The 15,981-nt window shown below is 44.0% G+C and overlaps 1 protein-coding gene and 1 long non-coding RNA gene across 2 annotated transcripts in view; one reads left to right on the top strand and one right to left on the bottom strand.

Annotated features, from left to right (window-relative positions):
• PPIL4 (peptidylprolyl isomerase like 4) overlaps positions 1 to 14,506 on the top strand; it is a 33,453-nt gene extending 18,947 nt beyond the window's left edge. The window contains exon 13 of the mRNA XM_019550099.1: positions 11,846 to 14,506. Coding sequence (XP_019405644.1) covers positions 11,846 to 12,082 — 237 coding nt within the window. The 3' untranslated portion in view covers positions 12,083 to 14,506. The remainder of the gene's footprint in view (positions 1 to 11,845) is intronic.
• Positions 7,351 to 9,685, bottom strand: LOC109320126. Its single transcript, XR_002103722.1, has 2 exons — positions 8,758 to 9,685; positions 7,351 to 8,591 (listed from the first exon to the last, which is right to left on the bottom strand). It is a non-coding gene; the product is annotated as an uncharacterized LOC109320126 (long non-coding RNA).
• Positions 14,507 to 15,981: the final 1,475 nt, after the last annotated feature.

Consider the following 15,981-nt stretch of genomic DNA (forward strand, 5'->3'; position numbering starts at 1 on the left):
TGTCTTAAATTTGAGTATCTGTATGGGGAAGGTGGGCTGAAGCCAGAGCTGCAGCAGCCACCTACCCACCAGGGTGGGAGGGAGTGCCAGGGAGATCACTTAGTTTGGGTGGTGCAGGAGAGACCTTATGGTGGTGAGGGAGTGCACAGAAGACACCTGCAATGCGCAGCATGGGAGACTGCACAGCTTGCCCCCCTTTCAACCTCCCCCATCCCTTGCTGCTTACTTTTGACTGTGGTTCTGGCCTGGGCTCTGGGCCCAACATGACTGGGCCCAGATCTACCATTGCTGCTTCTGCGTGGCGGGGCTGCTGCCATGGCTGGCTGCCTTGGAGCTAGAGCCACCACAGAAGCAATCAGGGTGAGGGGCAGATGGCAGGGGGAGCAGGGAGTGGGGAATGTGGGGCAAGCATGACACAGGGAGTGGGGCAAGGAGTGGTGGGTCAGGCACAGGCTTAGGTGGGGGGCAGGCACTCGAGACGGGTTGGAGGGCAGATGGCATAGGGGAGGACAGAGGCAGAGGGACAACGGATGAGGGGTCTGGTCTCCTGCTCCCCTGCTGCTGCCTTCCTTACCACAGAGGTGGGGGAGCAACAAATTAAGATCAACCTCCAATAATCAGATTCTATACATGGAAAATTATAACAAATCATTTTCTGTGTATAGAATCTAATTATTATAGGATTGCCTTAAATTCAAAGTCATCTTGGATTCAGGTATGTATGGTAATTACCAAATGTAAATGGATAAGACTATTCAGAAGGGAAGAGAACTTTTATTACTTATGGCACGCAGGGAGGTTAACAGAGGGAGCAAGTAATTGTAATGAGCTATAAAACTACTCTTTCTGTTTAGTTCATGATATTTTGTGTCTGGGGGAATATTTCTCTCAAAGTGTGGTCCTCTTCAAGTACAGGCTATAGTTCAAACTTTCTTATAGGTTCCAACATGGAGTTTGTGGTTAGCAGGTGTTTGCTTTCTGTATTGTATTCGGTTTGCACAGGTATTTGGGTGGTTCATTCAGAAATGCACTTTATTTCTTTTCTGCAGTGTCTTTGCTGCAGAAAGGTTGGTGAAAGAAGGCTTGTGACTATTTTCATCAGAGCAAATATGATCTCTGAGGACCTGGCTATAAGTTACAGCTCTCTTGGTGTGTTTGGGATGATTATTAGTTTTTTGGAGATAAATGTGGTGGTCCGTAGGTGGTTTGCATATAATACTTTGCAGCAGAGGTCATCAGCCAGGGGTATGTGAACCCTTGGGGTACTTGGGAAGGCCCCAGGGGGTACACAGCAGCAGCGCAGAGAAGCAAGGGTACTTGGGGAGTGTACTGCTTGCTGCTGCCTGCCTCCACATGGCATGGCAGCAGTGCATGGTGGCAGCACCCCCCTGTCCCCCAGTCGACTGACCACAACCAGTTGCTGGGGGCCCTCCCCCACCTTGTCAGCCGACTGCTGGGGAGCCCCCCTCCCCTTGCTTGTATCCACCAGAAAGGGTACAGTCCTTAAAAAAGGTTGAAAACCCCTGCTTTGTAGAATGCCATTCTGAATGTAGATTGTGGCATCTGGAAAGTTGATGTTAGTGTAAAAGTATTCCAGAGAATCTAATAGAAGGGCAGTGGTGGTTGGAGCTGTGGTAGAAATCAGTGCTAATGTCATCTGTGTATAACAGGTATAATAAAGGTTTGATAGGGCAGTTTTCTCAAATGCCCTCTCCATGAGCCGCCTTTAAGAGTTTGGCATATTGGGGTCCAAGTTTTGTCCCTGTACCTCCTCTACCCAAGATTTGGCGGAAATGTCTGGTGAAAGTGAAATTATTATGGATGAAGGTGAATGGATGAATTTGTGCAGTATCTTGTGGTTGTAAATCCAAGCGTAGTCCATGTGTGTGTGGGTATTTCAGGCGGGAAGTAAAGCCTTCATGGTACAGGATGTTACTGTACAGGTTGTTGACATCCATGGTTTCAAGTCCGGCCTCCTTGGAGAGGTGCTTAGTGTTTGGGATCTTGTTGAAGTCTGTTATGGCTTGTGGGAAACTTGCTTTTTGAGTGAAGTAGTTTCAGGATGGTTCCTGTGAATCCTGGTAGTTCTTCAGTGAAGGTACGACAGTTTGAAATGGTGGGTCTGCTAGAGTTTTCTTATTTATTTATTTTAAGGAGTATGTAAAATAGGGGCAGGGTTAAACGTGGGAGCAGTAGTGGAGACCGAGCATAGGCATCTTTCCTAGCATGTCACAAGAGCTCATGGTGGAGGAAAAAACCCTGAATCAGTGTATACTATAGCTTTCACTATTTATGACTGCACCTGAAGTAGACTGATGTTTATTAATTTTCCCAGCCTCCCTCATTAAAGGGAAAATCATTTTATGTTCTGTTCAGGCTAAATTTTAGCAGTGTGAACAATTTACTTCATTGAGAGAGAGTCTTCCAGGATTAGAGTACATATTAATATCAGATTTAGAATAACTGAGCTGTATGTAATGTGTAATTTATATTGGCCATAAATAAGAGAGAAGAAGCAGTTGTAATTGCATTGTATTTTCAGCTCGTGCCTATAGCATATTGGCTAAGCCATTTAGACCTAGTAGTTTGAGATGGACCTATTATATTGGCCACAAAGTACTATTTTCAGGCCATTTTCTCTTGTGAGGTAAAGAAATGATGACATCCATCCTGCATTTTAGAGGTAGTGAGGCACAGGGGAGACAGTGCTCAAGCAGGTGACCTTGATGGGCATAGATAAAGGGCTGGAGATACATTGAACCTGGCTTTAACATGCAAGTGTGGCATTTCACACTGAATAACACACTGTAAGTTATGCTTAGTGTAAAGCATTAAGGCACACTCTAAACTTTAGAGCGTTTCTTAATGATACACACTAAGCATAAGAGTTCAGATAACCCTACTCTTCTATCATGTTTCTTATTTTGTTATTTTTTTCATAACAAGATTGGAATGGATCCCTAAGAATGTAAGGGTTTGTCCTTACTCTGTTTCTCCATAAGCAGGAACATTGCATCTAGAATGTATTGTGCTTCATTATATAAGTATATTAAAATTTACATTGAAGGAATTTTCATGCAAAGTCAAGTACTCAGATATTGGGAATACCATTGCTGAGGTTGACCATGCAGTCTTAGTTTGGCTTTTGGTATGTCCTTTGTCTGTTTATTTGATTACTTACTATTTTTTCTGTAGGGACCCTGCCTTATTTAGTGATCATACAGTTAATTCATTTTTTCCCCTCCTCTGATATGTTCTGTCTGGCCTACTTCTCAGTAATTCTGTGATTCACAATACACCTGTGAAATGAGGTGATGTTAACCACCTTGTTACAGCTGTAAAACTAAGGCACAGAAATAAGGAACAAAATTGTCAAAATTGTTCTTTAATTGTCCCTCCTGAGACATAGAGCCTGTTTTATTTTGCAGTGCACTTAGCATTTTTCATGCTTTATGTATTCAAAGAGTAACTTGACTTCAGTCGCGGTTATGATCACTCTGCACTTTAAATTTAGCCCCCAGTGTCTTATGTTTGGCACCCAGGAAACGAACGTGCAATACCCAACTGCGGGAAGCTTTTGATTTAAGAGACTTGCCTGGTATCCCATAGTAGTTGATGGCTGAAGAAGGGACAAAAACACAGGGTGACAATCAATTGCCTTGACGAAGATACCGTCTCTTCTTTTTCTTGCAATACCTTCTGGCATTCAGTACACATCTTCCAGCTTTTGTAGCTTGTGAGAAAAGAGTCATGCAGACAACTGCCTCGTTCCCTGCACAACTCTTTGTTCATCTTCAGAGTCCAGTGCATCCTGTGCACTGAATCATAGGAACATGGGGCTAGAAAAAGAAGCTTCCTGGGCTATCAGGTCTAGTCCCCTGCATTTATAGGTACTTGTTAACTGAAGGAACCCCCGAAATTGCCACTTTGGACCCTTGCCTGCAATGGCAAAAAACAAAATCCAAACAACAAAAACATCCATATTGGGCAAAGAAAGTTTGTACCATGAGGTGCCGAAGTGGAGGCTCCCGTCACATGGAACAGAATGCTGCTGTAAGAGAGGTGTCACCCTGGGGAGCCATGGTGAACCCTTCCCTGGTCCTGCAACTGTTGCAGTTGTATGATGAGCAAAGATTTGAAGCCCTGAATTGCGCAGCAGTTGCAGAGCAAAGGAGGGCTTAACCTGGGTCTTGGCAGTAACACACAGTGCATTCTCTCGAGGCTACTCTGAGCTCCCTCCCTCTGGTCCAGTGCCACTTTTACTGAGCACCCAGGACTTGTGTGCTAAGTTCTGGCCTACCTTTAACGCCAGCTTTGGTCATTAGCTGGTTAGACCCTTTAGATCCACATCACACTTCAGCTAATGTAATATCTGGTAGGATGTTATTTTTACATGAACTAATAGGAAGATGTGAGAGAGTTTGTCAAGGGTTCCCAATAACTGAAAGTAAGTGCTTTGTTTCCAGGTTCTCAGAAGAGTTTTTCAGTGCTTGATAATGGTCCAGCCATCCACTTCTATCTTAGCTTGTGCCTCCAAACCCCCTCAGCTGATGTCCAGCCTCTTACCACTTTTCATTTTTCAGTCCTCTGTATTTCCATTATGACTGTCTATTTTCTCCGTGCTGTCCAGGTGCCCATAGGAATGTGTACCTTCTTTGTTATATGGCAAAGCACACAATGCCCCACCTTACCCAGGTGCTAGAAGGAGCCATTCCAGGGGAAGCCCTGCATACTGTGTTGCCCTGGACTGCAGTATTCTCTATCACAATGTTGAGGATAGCACACACATGCTCATACACTCACACGTATACCCCGTTTGACGCCTAGGAGGTGTGAGAGGATGGAGCATACCTATTGTAAATGGCATCCTCACAGTTTAGCCGACAAGCAAGTCACCACTGAGCATATATGAACTGTGTTTTTCAGAGGCTCACAATTCACCTGAGTTTGGGGAAACTTTCTTGCAAACAGAGAGAAGTACACTGCTGAGACAAGATACCCCTGTTCAGATGTTAAGTCCCTACTGTGAAGGTGTTAGAAGGCATTGACAGCCAGTTGTAAAGGCTTTTTAAATGTGAACCAAAAAATGCACTCATCTTGGAAACATCTGCAGGATTTTAGCTGAAAACTTAAAAAAAGCAAGCTGAGGCAAACATCTGGTTTAGAAATTTCTAAACTGATCAGTTAGCTTGGCAACATTTTTATTAGGAACTGAAAACAGGGTTTTATAATGGGAAGTATTGGGCAACTTTAACTGTGGTTAATGCTACAGGCTTCACTTATAACAACAGTGATTAAAGAGGAGGAGGGGGGTTTATGATCTCAGTAGTTTCCGTGATGCTGAGTTGTTTTTCTGCTAAGTGACACTTTTTTTTTTTTCATCTTCAGTGTGTTTTGACTCATCCTTTTTTTTTATAGTCCACCACTTGTTTCCTGAATCTTCAGGTTGTGTATTCATGTTTAAGAATAAGTTTTTACTCTTACCCCGTGTTTCTTGATTCCAGAGGTTTGAGCTAGTTGAGTGTTGTGGGGTTTTCTTTAGTAGGTAACAGGATGTGGGTTGGGAGCAGATGGGTGCAGCGGTTTTAAGGGCAGTGAACAGGAGCTTTCAATACTTCACACACTTCTATTTGAGAACAGTATATTTATTTATGGCTTTGTTTCCTTTCCAGTGTTTTTACTTTTGCTGTCAGTGTATGCTTCTTTGGATTTTCCTATTATAATGACTGAGTCTGTGGGAGGAATAGCAGTTTTTTTGTCCAAAGGATTTTTATTAATCATACACCCTTACTAACTTTCAGTTTTGCTGTAACTTTTAGTTGTTGATTTTAGCAAAGCTGTAGTTGGTGTCACAGCATCTCCCTAGGGGTTTGTTTGCTTGAGACCACCATGGTCTTGTCTGATTGCTGACGGTAGTCCCAGAAGCCAGAAGCATGGCTTCTAGAGCAGGGGGATCCCTGGATCCTTCTGACTGAAGATCCTGGCCTTGCAGTTTCTTGCCCTGCCTGGTTCTCCATGGCCCTGATTCAGAAAGCTAGCATCCAGTCTGCTCCTGAGAGAGACACTTAACCTCCTGTTGGGCCGACCCAGTACAACCCACAGTTCCAAGCAGCACAATATATGGTGTCTTGAGTAAAGGCATTTCTTGGGGCAGAGGGCACCCAGAAGGTCTCTGTCCCCTCCAAAGAGATTGAGCAGTCTCTCCACTCCCAGTCCAGCCCACACAACCCAGAGCACCCCAGATGTTCAGCTGTTCCCTTTCCAGGCTCTCCAGCTCCCCAAAACTTTTCCAGTTGCCTCAACTTTCAGACTGTTCTGGTCAGGAGCTTACAGTTGCTTCCCCAGCCTGCTGTCACATTGACATATTTATCTCCTCCTGGGTGTGGGGCATCTCACCTTTTGTAGGTATGTCAACAAAGCTATTCAAAATTATTTTGATGCTAAAGGTTCATTTTGTCTTGTCCTGCACATAGCTGGATGTGGAACTTGACCCTTCGTTGTTTGTATACAGGTTAATGAGAGAAACTCAGTCACAAAATACTATAACAACATGAATACAGTCAACCCAGAAATAGCACAATAGAACCTATAGTCACGGGTTTTTTAAGGATTTTTGGCCACACTGTTTAGTGTGAGTCGGCTGACCTTGCTGTGTGTCAGATGTTGTTCTCTTCTGGCTTTAAGCTTTTAATATGTCGACAACCAGGTTTGATCTAAAGTTTCTTACTTGAAAAGACAGCTGCTAGTATGAATTCCTATTTGATCTTTGTAGTAGAAGAGTGGGTTTGTTTATGTGTAGCATACGTGTAATTTCTTTGTGGTGGTAACCCTGCCTTCCCATTTGGAAATTCGGCTCCTTCAATTGCTACCCCACTCTTTGCTAAGAAAGCACCCCCCCCCCCACAGCAAGACTGCATCTCGCGTCCCAAACCTGAGCTTGCAGACAACTGCCATGAAAAAGCAAAGCCAGAAAAATTCCTTCCCTATCCCCACCCATTGCATTTGCACGGGGAATTTCTTTATCCGTGGCCTCTAACTTTGCAGTGAACTAAGAAACAGGATGTCCTCACTTAACCAATGACAGGTGTAAGATTCAGTATTGGAAAATCAGGAATTGGCAACCAAGGGATTTAGCTTGTTTTCAAAGTATGATCTTCCCCTTTCCCTTTTCAGTTTAAAAAAAAAAAAATGTTTATAGTTCTTGTTTGTCATAAGACGCTTGATTTTAAGTAGCTCTATATGTGCAGAGGAGCAGTGAAAGGGGGGGGAAAAACAATAAAAATTAAGCCTTTTGTTAAGTATTAAAATGGTTCTCATACACATTCATAATGTGTAACATATGATCTTTTCTATCCATAGCTGAAACTCTTCTCCAGACTGGTCATTTTGTGTATTGATATATAGCAGCGGTATTTTCTTTGGTCTTAACAAATGCAAACTTGCCCTTCCCATGTATTTCCTGGAAGATAGATTTGAATTGAATAATGGATTCCTCAACTGTCCAGATCAAAAGGGGCCACTTCACATACTGTCTTTAATTTTTTTAACTGGCTTGACATTTGATTTCCCCACAGTAATCGTACAGTAATTCCATAGCATACAATAATAATACTTTTTCCCAGAGCTGCATTTAACTATCTAAACCACAAAAACGTTCTTTCTCTTTCTGAAATCCCCTGCCTCAGTCAATATATACCTTCCCACTTCTGCAGCAAATGAGACAGAGGTCGTTCAAACGGAAGTCTCCATTACTTACAGCCCCCTGAGACATCCTGAGAGCAGATCCACTTCGTGCAGTGACTAAGATGGGCTATTATAGAAATAATAGAATACAATTGTGTAATTGAAGAAAGTATCATAATGTATATGGGCATGGTGTTTGTCAGTAGGGCTGAAATCTTTAGAATCTGCAGGACAGACCCCTGCTACTTGCGGTAACCAAGTAATTGGTAGCAGCAGTAGGTAGTCCCTAAAACGGAAATGAGGCACATGCTGGTGGTGGAATTTGAAGCTGTTTGAGAGCAGAGGATTGTTTAGACTCAAGATTCCTGATTGAATTCCAGGTCCTGGAGAGCAAAGTGTTCTAGATTTTTGTGCCCACCGCCCTTGTCCCAGCACTAACTTTACTATCTTACTCCTTGGCAGTGTGAATTGATTAATTTGTAGCTAAATGTGTGTTGGGGGGGGGCAGGAGGAAAGGATGAACTTAATTTGTATCAGCTGTTCTGCAAACATTTTATGTAGCTGTTGCTATCCCATAGGAAACAAATTAAATTTGGGCATCTTAGCCCTGAATGAATAGGGTAAGTTAGTAAATTTTAGCTTCTATTTAATGGAGAATATAAAGCAACTGATGTGTAAGGTAAGTCACTTCCCACCTTTAACTTGGTATAATTGTTGTTTATCGTACCCCCAGGCTCTGCACAGCCTGTCCTAAACCTTGTCCCCTACCTGTCCAAAGCTCCTCCTTCAGCTTGTCATCTCTGTCTCCCTGGCTTCTTATCCCAGTTTGTTTTATATCCTGGCCTGAGGGAAACTTCAAACAGCATAAGCTTTGGATAGTTGGCTCTTGATACCTCCAGTCTCACAGCCTCTGGAAGTCCCTTCCAGCCCTACTTCTCTCTGATTTCTATGATAAGGATTAGCTCCAAGTGTCTCCCCAAACTGGGCTACTCATGGCATTGCTCCTTCAAGAACAGTTCAGTGCATCCCTTAGATTCACTCCCATTTTCCCTATTTGTAGATGGGACAATCTACATGATGTGCAGGGTACACATTGCATTTGTGATCAGACAAGTGCAGAGAGAAATGGTAACAAAGCCATTGTGCTCCTGTGAAGTGGTCCCATTGTAGATTTGTCAGCAGTCCTTTAATATGAGGACATCAATCTTTTGGTAACTAGAGAAGTCAGTGGTAAGTCCATAGATGATTGAAGAGGCTGGTCAGAGATCCATACGTTCAACTGCAGACCTGGCAAGTAGTTCTGGGAGAAAGGAGCAGATCTTGGTGATGTCAGGTCACAGCTCTTTCCCTGTGTCTCTCTTGCCTATCCATCTGCATAATGGGGCAAGTTTGCTCAAAGTGATTGATGCCTTGTCGTGTGTTATGGTACCACTATGGACAATTCAGTGCTTGAGTCTCCCACCTATTGATGTTTAATATTGCCTTTCTTCAGATTAGCCTTCAAGGTGTTCTCAAATCTCTTTTGCCCGCCTCTAAAGTGGTGACCATCAGTGAGTTGGGAGTATAGGATCTACCCATTTGTTAGGCATCCTTATCTCCTGTCCAGTGGAGTTGGTACCATATAAACATGGCTTAATGCTGGTGCTGCATGCTTTAGTGAAAATGCTAGTGTTCATTTTTCTGCCCTGCCAGTTGGTGGAGGATTTTCCAAAGACCTTGCCAATGGTAACGTTCAGCTTTCGGGTGTTTTCAATATGTCATCCAAGTTTCACATATCCATACAGCAGTATTGGGATGACAGCATCCTGGTAGACGAGAAGTTTGATTTAGGTCCTGATGTCATGATCATTGAAGGCATGATTTTGGAGACATCCAATGACATCTCTATCCCTCTCCTTTTGGAACTGGAGTTGAGCAAGATAGAGAGCACCAGTGCTCTCTTCCATCTATTTACCCAAATCCAAGATGACTTCAACCTGAAGATGACCTCCCTAGTAATTAGATTCTATAAATTTTAATATTATAAAAGCCTTTCTCTGTCTGTCTGTTCATAACGCTTTAGTCATGCTTTGATTGGCTGACTGAAACAGCAAACCGTAGTGCAAATAAGTGTTCGGACGGGGGATGGCAGCATGGTGGAGCACCGCCACGATGGTGGGGGCCCAGACGTGAGGGGGGCTGTGAGGCCAGCCTGCCCTACTCCCTGCAGGTGGTGACAATGGAGCTGGGGGTGGGGAGGGCAAGGCCACCTGAGCTGGCCTTGCCACCCCACCTTGCTCCTTAGAGGTGGTGGTGGCGGTGGTGCTGGGGGAGGGGCAAGGCCACTGGCACGTGCCTTGGCCTGCCCCTCTCCCTTCCATTGTCACCGCCTGCAGGGCCAATGTGGGCTGACACGGGGGCGGTGGGGGGAGAAGTGGTCATACCGAGGCGGCAGCAGTGACAGGGAGGGGAGGGGAAGAGGAGCGAGCCTGAGGTGGGGGAGAAGCTGTCCCACTGGTGGTGGGTGGAAAGCAGCAGGCCTGGCATGGCCTGATGCAGCAGGGGGAGGGAAGGAGCGGGCTGCCTCCCCCCCGGGGAACAATGGCAGCACCATGATGTCAGGGGCACAGGGGATGGAGCATTGGCCCTGAGCCCTCTCCTCCCATCCCCCCACTGCTGTGGTGGGAAGGTAGGGATGGGCCTGGACCCCAAGCAGCAGGAGGAAAGTGGGTAGCGGGCCCGGATTGCGGTGGGGGGCATGGGCCTCCATTACTGTCCACTTCCCCCCTGTTCCCCCATCATTCTTAATGGGCAGTTGCCTAGTTTGTTGTAATTTTTCATGTATAGAATCTAATTAGTGGGAGATTATCTTAGATTTGTTCCCCCACAGCTCTAGTGGGGAAAGCAGTGGCAGGGAGAGAGGAGCTTCCCCTTGCCCTGTCTGTCTTGCTTGTCCATGACGACATTGCTCCCCACTGCCTGCCCTTCCCCTACCCCCATGCCATGTGCCCCTTGCTGCCCTTTCTGCCTGACCCATGCTGGTGGCAAAAGTCAGAGTTTAAGGGGCAGGACTTCCAGTCCCAAGATGGCAAAAGGGGGTGGGGCACCTACTAAGAGGCAGGGCTACTCCATGTGGTCCTCGACAGCTTGCCGAAACTCTAAGCGACCCTCCACCTGAAATAATTGCCCTCCCCCCACTGTTTTAAGACCTTTGTTCAGGGAGAGGGAAGGGAGATGCAGAAAAGATGGGCAAGTCTCTTGAATAAGAGCAGATTTGCTTCAGGAGAAGATTAAGAATTGTATAAGTCACTTTTTGTAAGTCATGGTTCATTATCATAAACCATAAAAATCTAAAAAACACTTATAGAAGCCCTTTTGTCTGGATGCCACTGTTGTAGACCTTTTAACCATTAAAAATGCTAAGTTATCTTAATTTGTCAGACATTCCAGTGCTGACTCAGCTTTGGTTTTCTGACCTGCATACTTAGAAAATGACTAAGTATCCTTGTGTTTTGATCATGTAGATGATTGCCATAAATGATGCACTTTCCAGCTCTAATGCCAGGTGATGTTTTGTTCACAGATTTTGAATGGCAAGTTTTCTTTGAAAATTTATACTCTTTAAAATTGCATTTGACTCCTATTTCAGATTTCTTCTGGGTTTCCCTGGTTCATGTTTACGCGGAACTTTGCACTCTTGCAGTGCTTTGCTGTTAGGAAGTAGAGATGGGCCTGAATGGAAAACTTGGCTACAGGTCCTCCCTCACCCCTTGCTAGGTGAAGTCATATTTTGAACCCATTTCTGAAATTTTGAAGATGGTCCCAACCTTGAGGACAAGCCTGACAAACCTCCTTAGCTGAGACCTCTAAACATTACCAGTTTGTCACTTGCTTTTTTGCTATAAAACTTTAAGAACCACAGCAGGCAACCACATAGAGGCCAGTCTTTCAGCTGACATGGGCCAATGAAGCCTTACGTGACACTTCTTGGTATTGCTACAGTTTATAGTTCCAGTCTACTGTGTGTCATTCAGTGCTTCACATAATGGATTTGAGTTGCTTAGAGGTAGTCCAGTGTTCTGAAAGCCAAAGATAGGTGCTTACCTACTTTTTTGTTTTCTTCATACCTTTCATATTTTTTCCTCTTCATCTGTAATTGCATGCTGCCAAATTTCCTTAACAGGATTCTGATCGAAAATATGAAGGAGAATGCTGTAAAGAGAAGAGAAAGAGTGAAAAGAAAGACCGACATCATAGCCGTAGTCGCAGCCGATCTCGAGACAGAGATAGACATTATAGCTCCAGCAAATCTAAAGATAAATACCAGGAAGACACTCAGGAACGAGAACGGAGCAAAAAGAGAGATGGAAGCAGAAGTCCTAAAAAATCAAGAGAGAAAGAGAGGTCCAAATACAGATGATGGAGGATGACAATGATCAAATGAATGGAACTGAAATACCTTTCTCTTTTCTTTATCATCTCTTTGAACAACTCTGCTGACACTGGAACAGAGCTGTCAAATTCTGTCTGCTGTCATTTTGGTTTGATACCTCCAAGAGCACCAGTGAGCAACTTTCTATAGAAAGAATACTGCTTGAATTCTGTCAGATTGTCTCATTAAATCATGTTTCATTTTATTTGTATTTCTGCTAAATTCACTGATGCACTCAAGGAAGGCTCTTGAGTTCTCACAAATCCTCTCATGCCCAGGTATTACTGTGATACGGATGGTATAAATCCCTAGATAGCTAGCTTCCATCCCTCTTCCCCCTTGCAAAATAAATAGATATTATTTGCAGATGAATTCTCAAGGCTTCTTACCTCTCTCTGAAATCCAGGTCTTCAAAATAGACTTTTGATCAGAGTGCCAAAGCAGCTGAGCTGTGCCCAGTGGTGCCTGTGTGAGGCGAAAGCACTGTGTGAATCTAGGTGCAATAGTTTCTCATCTGTAGGTCATTTTGCTGGTAGCTCAGCTATATAGCACTATGTGAAGATGCTTGTCCAGTTTATTGTAACTTTTATTACAGTAGTGCCTACAGTAGTGCTTACAGTCAAAGAACACAATACCATTAAATGATGCATTGGGCAACAAGGCAGCTTCTGATTCACAAAGGCCTCAGTCTGTGTCAGACAGGATATAGTAGATGGACAAAACAAAGTGACAAGATCAAAGAGGGCTGAAAGAATGAGATAATAGAAATGAATAGAGTTATCAAATTCATAGATTCCCACTTAATTGCCAAATGTCACATAGGACATTCATAATAGAAGTAAGTGAAATCATTTCCCTATTGACAGAAGCATGTGTAACTATTATTATTTGGATATAATTTTTAAAAGGAATTTAAGAGACTAGGTCCTGTTGAAATTCAGTGGGTTATTAAATGCCAAAGTCATTTTTGAAAATGAGAGAATAAATTTAAAAAATGATTATGTGCATGCATGTTAAAATCAAAGGGGAGTTGAGAAGAGAGATTTGCATTGATGTAGAGAGGGGGCGTGCTTACAAAAGACGCTACTGCGCAGTGGTTTGTATAAATACTAAATAAATGCGCAGTAACTGGAGTTACTGCACAGTAGCTCTGGCAAACGGGTCTCAGTGCCACAAAACGGTACTGCGCAGTATCATGCTATGGTGTGGTCAGCGTCCTCTGTAGACATGCCACTGAGAATGATAAAAGCATTGGGAAAAGTATAGTATGATAAACTTCTGTCTGGAATGGTTTAGACAAGAATATAGTGGCATGGAGCAGGGTCTTGGATTAAATGATGTCCTGATGTTCTTTCCAACCCTGTGTTCTATGATTTACTATTGTTGCTATTCAGTTTTATATTTCCTACCTCTTTTATGTGTGTGATAGCTTGAGGGTTGCCTTACGAATTCCATTTTTGTTTTGTGAATATCATCTTTGACTGCAAACCTGAGTGTGCTACTGGGAATTCATTTTGTAAATTTGTTTATAGATTTTACTGAGTTTTATAGTTCATGTAGGAGGAACCTGACCCCTCATACAGAGGCTGCAGTGGGAAGCTGTGACTGAGTAATCAAGGAGCATGAATATTGGAAGAGTCTTCCTTGGAGGAGCAATGGGTGTTCTGCTGGTGAGGCCTGTGGATTTGAATAAGCTCCATCCAGAGGCCCATGTGAAGTTGGGGATTGGAAAATCCCTCGCAGGAGGGCAGGGGCTAGATAGTGTGTTTTAAAGGGTGTAAACGAAGCTATCTATTGCCCCATGCGGGCAATAGATCTGGGTCTGCAGGGTCTTCAGAGCAGATGAGTTGCCTGGCCCTAAAGTACTTATACAAAACTACAACATGCATGATGGTGAGGACACAAAGCTGGGTCTGTGTTCAGGAACTTGTGTTTTGTAACTCCTGTGCTTTATTAAAAATAAATGTATATTATCAAATAATTTCTTTGCTGAGCCTACATTCCTTGCCTTAACTGTCACATTGAATCTACAGGTCTCTTGGGAACAGTTTAAGCAACCTGAGCCTTAGAAGACCTGAGCAACAGGTTCCAGGACTGTGGGAGTCCTGTTGTCCAAGCGTGTCAGAGAGGGGCCTACATTTGAGAATGTATTTGAGTGACCTAGAGCTGAAAATAGAGATAGGGCACTAACCATACCCAGTAAGCTCACAAACACCTGAGAGTCAGCAGAAGAATCCAACTGCAACAGGCCCACAACTAGTTCAGGTTGCAGCAGTATTTCTTCTAGTTGTAAGAAACATAAGAGGTAGGGTTTTTGTCTCGCATCTTGTTTTTTTACTGTAAATAAATCTTTGACATCAGAGTACCAGAAATAGCTTCTTTTTGTGTGTCCAAGTAAACATTTAAGAACTGGAGGCATTTTTTTTATTTAATTCTCTGACCTTAATGCTGTTGGAAGAAGTAGAGTGGATGGCCTTGAAAACTGAAGTATTCTTTTTCTCTGTAGAATAAAGAAGTGTCAGTGCAGACTTGCCATGCTGCCTTACTAATGCATTCAATTTGTTGGGCTCAATGTGGAGGTAACAAGGTAACATCGATGACCCTTTATACATATCAAATGAATTATCTTAGGTTCATTTTGGCCTAAATATCTACAAATTAAACTTCATCTTTCCATGGGCAACATGGTAATGCATTCTTGGATGTGTACACCCATTTACTGAGGATCTACGTTGGAAGTCAGTGGAGAAATGTACAGACTTAAGTTTTTAATCAAGGCCCAGAATCTGGAGTTGAAGCAACTGATTTCTTTTACACAGGCAACTAAATAGCCATCCAAATGGTTCAAAAATTTAATAGCACCTAAGCCCCATTCCATTTAACATTGTCTAACCTTAAGCTGCTAAAGCGTTTAAATCCTTTTCACAATTTTACCTGGTATCACTTGATCACCCAAACTGTTTAGTAGCATCTGCTTGTCTGTTTAAGCCAACATTTTCAGCCTCGAAGACAGCTAAATAAAAGAGCCTGGTGCTTGGTCCTTTGGAAAATTTAGGATCCTTCTACTTAGACATAGGCCTTGTACAAATATTTATTTCTAGTGGCAGAAAAATTCCAGTGCTAGAAAAGATCTGAGAGGGAGCAGTACAGACATTCAGTTGGCATCTGTCCTTTCTCCGCTACTTGCACCTTTCCCAAACAGGTGATTCCACTCTAGGAAAAGCATGACGTGCTCCAGTTCTCTCATTTTGGGGGGCCTGGAGCAACACAACAACCCCCACCGCCTGCTTCTCCCACCAGGAACTTTAGTATGAAAGGCAGGTCAGGGGCTCACAGTGCTGCTCCATCCATTTGGGTTCTGATGCCCAGAAGCTGAGCAGACAACCCTGTGACAAAGCCCACACCTGCCCCACACATCTAGGGCTACAGTGTGAGGAACTTTGGGGGCTTTACCCTGCTACTCCAGGGAGAGCCTCCCAGAGCCCGGTTCTGGGCCTGATCTGCTGGCTTTCCCTTGCCACCCCCTGCTGCTCAGGCTAGGCAAGGGGAAGCTGACCTGGTCAGGAACCAGGCTCAGGGAAAGGCTCCCCAAGCCTGTCTCCTGGCTCTAATGGCATTTAAATTGCTACCCCACCATCCAGGTGAGCAGCAGAGGGTGGCAAGAGGAAGCTGGCAGCACTCCTCCACAAGCTTGGAAATCAGTGCCTGACAGTCAAGCAGATGGAATAATGGGGCAAAGCCCCTGCCTGTTTCTTGCACTGAAAACTCCTGCATTAAAAGCAAGCAGAGTGCTAGGCTCTGTCCTTCATGCAGCTCCAAGTGCCTGGCGGCTGAGCAGAGAGTGCTCTGGCAGAGCCCTTACCTGCTTCTCACATCAGGAACTGAGC

This window comes from Crocodylus porosus, unplaced genomic scaffold (assembly GCF_001723895.1).
Source record: "Crocodylus porosus isolate Cpor-Errol unplaced genomic scaffold, CroPor_comp1, whole genome shotgun sequence".
In the NCBI taxonomy this organism is placed as follows: Eukaryota; Metazoa; Chordata; order Crocodylia; family Crocodylidae; genus Crocodylus; species Crocodylus porosus.